This window comes from Myxocyprinus asiaticus, chromosome 6 (assembly GCF_019703515.2).
Source record: "Myxocyprinus asiaticus isolate MX2 ecotype Aquarium Trade chromosome 6, UBuf_Myxa_2, whole genome shotgun sequence".
Taxonomy (NCBI): Eukaryota; Metazoa; Chordata; class Actinopteri; order Cypriniformes; family Catostomidae; genus Myxocyprinus; species Myxocyprinus asiaticus.
Window position 1 is genome coordinate 8251744 of NC_059349.1, and position 9375 is coordinate 8261118.

Consider the following 9375-nt stretch of genomic DNA (forward strand, 5'->3'; position numbering starts at 1 on the left):
CCATATAAGTCCTTCCGGCAAGTGTGGTCATCAGTTGACATGGCTATGGCGGTATTAGAACAGAGGTGGGCTGAAACCGTCTCTTCAATCAGGGGAAACTTTAAATATCCATTTTCCTCTGCATGATCCACCTTAGTGAGTATGGCAGCCCCTTCAGTCTGGATGCATGAAAAGTAGGGCACGCTCCAGGTCTTTGTGAGATCTGTGTGGGCCTCAGGGAAGTATGGCGCAGCTTTTCGGACCGCAGTCTGATGACGACGACCGGCCTGCATAAACCATTTATCCAGGAGAGATTTTACGGGCTCTTCTGGAGGGGTCCTCTTGAGACCAAACTCTTCAGCCGTCTGTGTGAGGGCGCGAAGTAGCTCTTTGTCAGTGGCATTTGCAATTCAAATTCATCCATCTCAACCTTGCAGTCCCATTGTGCATCCTCATGTGGTCCCTCTGGATCTAACACAGAGGAGGTGGGTGGGAGGGCGCAGGAGGCGAAATCGTCCTTCAGAATGAGGGCGATCCTTAAGCGGAGCGTCCGGAGACTCATTCCCTCGCAGTGAAGGCTGTCTGACTCCATGCGAGCTGCTTCGGCATAGGTGCAGCCCAGGCTGCGAACGCAGCTCTCATGTTCATCTGCAGGCAAGATATGCCGCTCAATGCGGAACACTTGCGAAATTACATATTTAAAAAGATGCATACTACGCAAGCAGCTCTTTTAGTAATATATATGTTATAAGGGATACAATTCTCCTGCCAGAGCACTGCAGGGGAAGCTGGTCGGTGTCTCGCTGAGGCGCTGTGATGTCAATGGCAACGAGCATCTGAGGAAGAACCCGTTCACCGGGGAAGCATCTTCAGATGGCAAGGCGGAGAGAATCTTCGCTGGAACACTACAGGGGAGCGGGTGAGTCATATTGTCCGTGTCTGCAGAGAAGGTTCCATCTGCTGAAGAAGTGTATCTTGATGGCGAAGTAGAGATGGGAGGGCTTGTCAAGATGTGAGATGAAGTTGTTGTCTTGAAGGAAGAAAATTCTGAAGAAATGGTGATTTCACACCTGCTTATATAGGCCAACTGCATGCCTAAAGGGGCAGGGCTTAATCACCATTGCCAATCACAAGTTTGGCGTTATTGTGTAAGGGCTTCAACTAGTCGTTGGAGAAGGAATTCTCCATAGCGTTTTTTGCAATAATGAGTGAACCGTAATCAAAAGGGAACTAATAATTTGATGTTTAGGCCTATACATTTTATAATTACCACTGTGTTGCTGGTGGGTGTTCCTACTGCTGGTGCTTTAATGTTATTGGTGGACTGCACATCTGGCCATAGCAGCTTTGGAAATTCTGATTACAGATTATACTGCCAGTAAAACTAAGATATTTTAATTTGACAAGGAATAAGTTCTATTGCTTCTAAAAAGAAACATTTTGCAGGAGAGAGTGTTTTTATATAACCTGCAGCACTGCTGAATGCATCATATCATGAACCAGATGAATGATATATCAACGTATGAATCAAACTCACTTGGAATGCCGACATGGTTTTCCACGCATGATTTTTATTAGGCTATATCCATGTATGTGGTTACAAATAAATGATATTGAACAGTGAAATCACTCACAGAAACTTTTAACTTTTCTCTCTCGCTGCACTTGACTCTAGTATCTTGCACACTCACTGCCTGGAGATGGATGATGTGAGATCCATTGTCTTCACTCTCATTGGTAGTCGCACTTGAATGTCACTCATCAATTGTATTAAGTTGAAATTTTATTTCCTTTTTGCTGTTTGAAGGTCCCTCCTCACAATTTTCCCGTAGGACGCCAAGCACGCCACGCCTGTACAATAATTCACATGGAGAGAACCCCATGGAGGCTTGCGGGACCTCTCATACTGCAAATAATAGGGGCTCAAGCCACTTGTCCCAATTTCGAGCATCTTCGTGCATGAACTTACGAATCATATTCTTTAGTGTCTGATTAAATTATTTGACCAAGCCATTCGTTTGAGGGGTAGTAAATGCTGGTCAGAATCGATTTAATCCCCAATCATTTGTACAGCAACACTGTGTGCTGAGATGTCCACCAGAACCAACACAAGGGGATGTCCGCATGCCATCTGCTCTAATGGCCCAACAAGGTCCATGCCAATTCTTTTGAAGGGGACATCGATTAATAGAAGAGGGTGTAATGGCGCTCTTGGGGTGGCCAGTGGATTCACCAGCTGACATTCACAGCATGCCTTACACCACCTGCGAACATCCTGCGAATGCCCGGCCAGTGGAAACGGGCCATTAGATGGTTTAGTGTTTTTTTCTTGCACTAATTGAACCACCATCGGATTATGATGAGCCATCTGGAATTGCATTTCCTGACGGCTCTGCGGTATTAACAATTAGGTTGTATCCTCCTTTGTCTGAGCATCTTGCGTTATTCATTACAACCGATCCTTAATAATTAAAAATACAGGTATGAGAGTGCAATGTCTGGCTGGAGGCATTGACCATCAATCACTTTCACTTGGTCAGAAGTGTGCCTCAGGGTCTCGTCTCGCATCTGCTCCAGAGGGCAATCCCCTGCAGGGAATCCTCTAAGGGCATCATCCTGATGTAGATAGCCCCAGCACCGCATCCCTAGCTAGTGAATTGCACCCCACACACCAATACATTTTGTTACAGGACCCATCCACACAAATTCCCCTCAATAAAGTTGTAAATTCCAGCCAAATCGTACCCAAAATTAGTGGATGGGTGAGACGGGGAGTAACCACCACCTCTATTCTATGCTTTTGCCCTTTGAATTGAATAATGATCGGCACTAAGGGGTAATCATGAATATCTTGAGAGAGAGAGAAGAAGAAGAGGGCTCTCCGGCCCCCGAATATGCCGCCATATGGTCCTCGGTCAGCTGGAACGCCCCATCCAGTGACGCCAGTTGGTGGCACTGGACCCACACTGCTGTCCCTTTTGGTAGCCGGGCGATGAACTGCTCCAGTACCACCAGATCGAGTATCCCCTCAGCATTGCAATCTTCAGTCAGCAGCCACCTTCGGCAGGTGTCACGGAGCTGTCGAGCAAATGCGAACGGGCGGCCGAGCTCGCTGAGCATCAGTGAGCAGAAGTGTTGGCGTTGTTGCTCTGGGCTTTGACCGACCTGTTGCAGGATGGCTTTCTTCAGATCTTCGTACACTAGGAGGCTGTATGCAGGTAGTTGGTGGGACACGAGTTGGGCTTTCACGGACAGCAGCGGCAGGAGGTGGGCCACCCACTGAGTGCTTGGCAAGTTTCATGCTCCCGCTGTCCACTTGAAGAGCTCAATGAATGCCTCTGAGTCGTCTTGTGGTCCCATCCTTGTCAGCATGACGTGTAGTACTGCCATAGGTGGGTCCGGTGTCGCAGCTGAAGACCCTTCCTGGTGTACCAAGTTCCGTAGCACCTGCCAGTCCTCTGCTTGATCTGGAAGAGCGCCTGGAACCGCAGCTCCTGTTCCATACGCAGCTTAAGCAGAGACTGATGTTGGGCTTGGTGGATGCTGGCTAGAGTCTTGGATACTTTGGCCAGCGGCCAAAGGAAGCGGGAGCCGGATAAACAATCCACATGAGTCTTTATTTTTACACACTTTTCATTATCAAACTTAAGTTCAATGCAACGATCAATGCTGCATGCGTCTCTATCCCCCCTCCAGCAGTCTGGACTGCCCCTTTTATCCCTGTCAGCTCTCACTGCAAACACAAACAGAATTCCCCACAGGTGTCAATCCTTACCACTCTCACTCTCCCAGCTTTGCTCTCTACAGACATAGCTCAGCCATGCCCCATCACCACACAGACCTAATGGCTAAACAAAACGAATGAACCAATGGACCCTTTTCACACGTTTGTGTTTGCAAAGCGGAAGTCATCATAGTTGACTAAATTTTAATGCCGTTGTAACAACAGCAGTAAGAAGAGAGAAATGAGCCAAATTTTCTGTCACTCCCTCAGCAGCTGTGTCAGAAGCCCAGCTATGTTGGCGGACCCCATTTCAGATTGAATATTCAAAAAACTCTGTAAGGTACAGCCAATACAATGGCTTTTATTTTCAAAAACCGAAATTACTTTTATTTTGAAATTACTTACGCATTTGCACATTATCACCATACCTCATGTGGACCTCATTATTTGACATATAATCACAATATTGGTGACAACTCTGTAAGGTACAGCCAATACAATGGCTTTTATTTTCAAAAACCGAAATTACTTTTATTTTGAAATTACTTAAGCATTTGCACATTATCACCATACCTCATGTGGACCTCATTATTTGACATATAATCACAATATTGGTGACAACCAAAAACAACATATTAAGTATAAGATTAGTTCTGAATAATCACAAAACGACAAATAATTGCAAGTTACAACAAATACAATAACAACAGTATATATAAAATCTGCAAACAGTAAAGCAATGAACAGTAAATAGTAATTTGCATAATGTATTGATACTGCAGGGAGCTGAAGTGCGTCTTGTTGAACAATGCTCACATCTGACAAAATGCAGAAAAAAGTCATGAAAAATATTACTTTGTAGCTATTTGCGTCTTTGAGGCTTTGTTAAAAGGATAGCAGAAACAGCACTTGTCATTTCACATTTTCTCAAGAATAATCTGGGGAAGGAATTAAAAGATATAAAGATGCAACAAACTCACACTGAGTGAAAATGTGAGCAATTAATCTGAAAATATCTGCTAAGATCTACATTTTAAGAGGTATGTTTATTTATTTATTTTTTTACATATATTTATATTTGTTTATACAGTTGTGCTCGAAAGTTTGCATACCCTTGGAGAATTGGTAATACATGTACCATTTTTAAAGAAAACATGAGTGAGACAGGCAAAACACATTTCTTTTATTTCTTATGGGATTCATATTCAACTGTAGGTTATAACAGAATGGCACAATCATAAAACAAAACATTGCAACAAAGAAAAAAATTAAACGACCCCTGTTCAAAAGGCTGCAAACCCTTAGTACTTAATACTGTGTATTGTCCCCTTTAGCATCAATGACAGCGTGCAGTCTTTTGTAATAGTTGTCTATGAGGCCCCAGATTCTTGCAGGTGGTATAGCTGCCCATTCGTCTTGGCAAAATGCCTCCAGGTCATGCAAAGTCTTTGGTTGTCTTGCATGAACCGCACGTTTGAGATCTCCCCAGAGTGGCTCGATGATATTAAGGTCAGGAGACTGTGATGGCCACTCCATCTGTTTCTGCTGTAATCACTGGAGGGTCAACTTGGCCTTGTGCTCAGGGTCACTGTCATGCTGGAAAGTCCAAGAGCGTCCCATGCGCAGCTTTCATGCAGAAGAATGCAAATTGTCTGCCAGTATTTTCTGATAACATGCTGCATTCATCTTGCCATCAATTTTCACAAGATTCCCCATGACTTTAGAGCTCACACACCCCCAAAACATCAGTGAGCTACCACCATGCTTCACAGTGGGGATGGTATTCTTTTCATTATAGGCCTTGTTGACCCCTCTCCAAACATAACACTTATGGTTGTGACCATAAAGCTCTTTTTTTGGTCTCGTTACTCCAAATTACAGTGTGCCAGAAGCTGTGAGGCGTGTCAAGGTGTTGTTGGGCATATTGTAACCCAGCTTTTTTGTGGCATTGGCGCATTAAAGGCTTCTTTATGGCAACTCGACCATGCAGCTCATTTTTGTTCAAGTATCGGCGTATTGTGCTCCTTGAAACAACCACACCGTCTTTTTCCAGAGCAGCCTGTATTTCTCCTGAGGTTACCTGTGGGTTTTTCTTTGTATCCCGAACAATTCTTCTGGCAGTTGTGGCTGAAATCTTTCTTGGTCTACCTGACCTTGGCTTAGTATCAAGAGATCCTGAATTTTCCACTTCTTATTAAGTGATTGAACAGTACTGACTGGCATTTTCAAGGCTTTGGATATCTTTTTATATCCTTTTCCATCTTTATAAAGTTCCATTACCTTGTTACCCAGGTCTTTTGACAGTTCTATTCTGCTCCCCATGGCTCAGTATCTAGCCTGCTCAGTGCATCCATGTGAGAGCTAACAAACTCATTGACTATTTATACACGACACTTAATTGCAATTTAAAAAGGCACAGGTTTGGGAAATTAACCTTTAATTGCCATTTAAACCTGTGTGTGTCACCTTGTGTGTCTGTAACAAGGCCAAACATTCAAGGGTATGTAAACTTTTGATTAGGGCCATTTGGGTGATTTCTGTTATCATTATGATTTAAAAAGGAGCCAAATAACTATGTGATAATAAATGGCTTCATATGATCACTATCCTTAAATAAAAGTTGGTGCCATATGGGCTGGTTTGAGTATTTCTGTATCTGCTGACCTCCAGGGATTTTCACGCACAACAGTCCCTAGAATTTACTCCGAATGGTGCCAAAAACAAAAAACATCCAGTGAGCGGCAGTTCTGCAGATGGAAACGCCTTGTTGATGAAAGAGGTCAACAGACAATGGCCAGACTGTTTTGAAATGACAAAAGTCTATGGTAACTCAGATTACTGCTCGGTACAATTGTGGTGAGAAAAAAAAACAAAATCTCAGAATGCTATTCTGAGATGCGGGTTTGCACTGTTTTGGCAGCACGAGGGGGACCTACACAATATTAGGCAGGTGGTTTTAATGTTGTGGCTGATCAGTGTATACTGTACATATACCGTATAATATATTATTATTATTATATTTGTTGTTTCCTCAACCTCACATTAACTAAGACAATAGTTATTTGCACTTCTAGAAAAAAGGTGATTAAGATCTTTATGCTGACTTGTCACAGCACCTAAACTACACACTTTCTCTTGTACTTTAAAGTTTTTAGACATGTTATTTGTCTGAGCTATAAAATGCTTATTTTTAGTGCTTTCTCAAACAAACAAACAAAAATCCACTCATCACATTTACAGTGGTTTTATATGTTTTAAAGTTATGACAATTTTTGCACTGGTGGCCCCGTTGTCATGACTAGCAGTCAATATATATATATATAATTTTTTTTTCTTTTTTTGTTTTTTTCAGCTCAAACTTTTTACATTGAGTGTTATGAAGTGTTATGGTGTGGTGTGTTTCGGCCGGGTTTGGTGGACATCTTAAACTTTATGACATTGAATCAAATTTCAAAATATGCAGTTAACCATGTAATCTTATTAATCTTAATCAAAAAATGTACATTCCTAGAATTCACCATTTTAAGTGGCCAACCTGCCTATATGTCTCCACGCCCACAATGGCATGGTTGGTTCAAATTATGATCATATTAATAATAAAATAATTCTGTCAGACAAGTTCTGTTCATTGGATTTTTTTTTTTTTTTAAATGATCAGCTCTGTTTGTTGTTTTCTTTTAAAGCTGAACCCCACAGCCTGTGCCAACCATCTAATGGATTTGGTAGCCACAATTGCACAACATTAATTTATTCACAAATTATAAAAATTTAGGAAATATATGTGACGTTGGATGTGTTGTTATTATTATTAATATTTTATTTGCACCTAAATGGGTTGTTAATGTTTGTTCCACCAGAGATATTCAACAAAGAATGAAAACTGCCTACCAGCACTGGCAACTTTTTTACTATTATTATTATATTAATTTTCTGGTTTCGGAGTGAGAGGACTTTCATTTTGTTTCTCTGATCTGCCATGTGCGTTAGTGACGTCATCAGGGCTGCGCCGTGATTCTCTTGTTGTTGTTTGACTGCAGAAGGTTTGTGTGTTTCAGAGTTTAATGAGTTTAGAACTTTACAAAACATTCTAACTTGATTTGAAGTTATTTTAAATGTGTTCATACAATGTTTTAATATTATTGAGATCGTTTTAATGTATTAATATGAAATAAGTGTGTCTAGATTATTACTGAATATAAATATCATCGTAATGTTTTATGTGAAGTTCTGATAGTTGTTCTCTTATAAATGCAGCAACATGTTTGTGTTATTTTCTGTGCTGCTTTACACATTTCCACATGAGAAACAGAAAGAATAACTTCACATTTCTTTTTCATTCTGTTGATTTTTCCAACATCTTCAACGTGATGAAGAAAAGTTTCCAGATACGGAAGAGAAACTCCAGATGAAACGAGATCTGTGTGACAAACTGCTGTAAAGATGGAGTTTATTAAAGAAGAGAGTGAAGACATCAGTATTACACAAACATGTGAAGATACTGAAGAACAAAGAGGTTTGTATTTATTCTTGTTTTATCATTAATGTTACTTACACAACTTAAGGCAGTTCATCAGGTTTGGAAATAGAATCAGAATAGAATAGAAAATTAGGAAATCAGTCAAATGTACAAAGTGTATTTTTTTTAAATAGCATGGTCACAAAATGGCAAAACTAATCAGTATTAATTTTTACGCCTCCTGTATCAAATTCTCTGCGTCATTAAAATAATCAGACTTTGCTGAAAATCCTGTTCCGTGCAATGCATTAGATGTCTACTGCAACCCGGTGGACGAACGTGCTGATTTTGAGATAGTAAAAGTGACAGTAACGATTGTATTGTTACTGATGTTTTAAAATGAGTATTTGCTGAATATAGGCAAATTCTGTTCAAGTTTGCATTTTATTTTATTGAATAAAGCAAGTCAAAAATCCATGTATCGTTCAGCTGCTCATTATAAAGATCTCATTATTTAACATAACAAGCTATTATGATGCCATCTTACGTTAACCTCCTGAGACCCAGCACCAGAAGTTTTACAATTTCTCTTTTTTAAATGTTAATATAGTGTTTGGTGCATAAAATACAAAACATGATCGTTTCTTTAATATACAGTATATATTCATATTGTGTTTGAAGTGCTGAATTGTAAAGTCATACATTTCTATAGATTTTTATGGACTAGAAAGGAAGATGATGTCATGGCCAAACTCCCAAACTTTTGGTATATCTGAAAAGCCCAGGGAGTCCTACACCAAGACACTACTGTGGCATGTTCGGGCAAAGAGAAACTTAAATAACAAAAGATACAAAATAACAACCCTAAGCAAAACAAAAACAAACAAAAAAAGAATTGCTGATTGCCTATCAGCCTGAAGTATACATTTTTATTTTATTTTATTTTGTTTAATGGTTCAGAAAACAGCTCCATTAAAAAAAAAAAAACAACTGATTATTATTTCAAATTTGAGGTTTTATAGGGTTAATTAGGTTACACCCAGATATTGTCAAATAATCTTTTACTGTTTTGTTTAATACAGTAAATATGTCACATAATTAGATAACTTCATCCATTCACCGAACACTGTAAGTACTGAGATTTTGTTAGTCACAGAATAAATCTATTGATCAGCAAAATTTGAACCAGAATGACCGCTTGGTCTCATGGTAATGT

The 9375-nt window shown here is 40.2% G+C and overlaps 3 protein-coding genes across 13 annotated transcripts in view; 1 reads left to right on the forward strand and 2 right to left on the reverse strand.

Annotated features, from left to right (window-relative positions):
• LOC127442936 (gastrula zinc finger protein XlCGF8.2DB-like) overlaps positions 1-9375 on the reverse strand; it is a 426143-nt gene that overhangs the window by 232310 nt on the left and 184458 nt on the right. The window lies entirely within an intron of this gene.
• Positions 1-9375, forward strand: part of LOC127442957 (gastrula zinc finger protein XlCGF8.2DB-like) — a 261498-nt gene that overhangs the window by 225362 nt on the left and 26761 nt on the right. For 2 of the 9 annotated variants that reach the window (XM_051701404.1, XM_051701405.1), the window contains exon 2: positions 8077-8216. The exons of 3 other annotated variants lie outside the window; for them this stretch is intronic. In XM_051701404.1, the coding sequence (XP_051557364.1) occupies positions 8144-8216 (73 nt within the window). In that variant the 5' untranslated portion in view covers positions 8077-8143. Of the gene's footprint in view, positions 1-7690; positions 7744-8076; positions 8217-9375 lie in introns of those variants that run through there. 4 more of the 9 variants (XM_051701407.1, XM_051701408.1, XM_051701403.1 and 1 more) reach the window with 3 other exon arrangements.
• LOC127442873 (gastrula zinc finger protein XlCGF57.1-like) overlaps positions 1-9375 on the reverse strand; it is a 291640-nt gene that overhangs the window by 195846 nt on the left and 86419 nt on the right. The gene's annotated exons all lie outside the window — the stretch shown is intronic.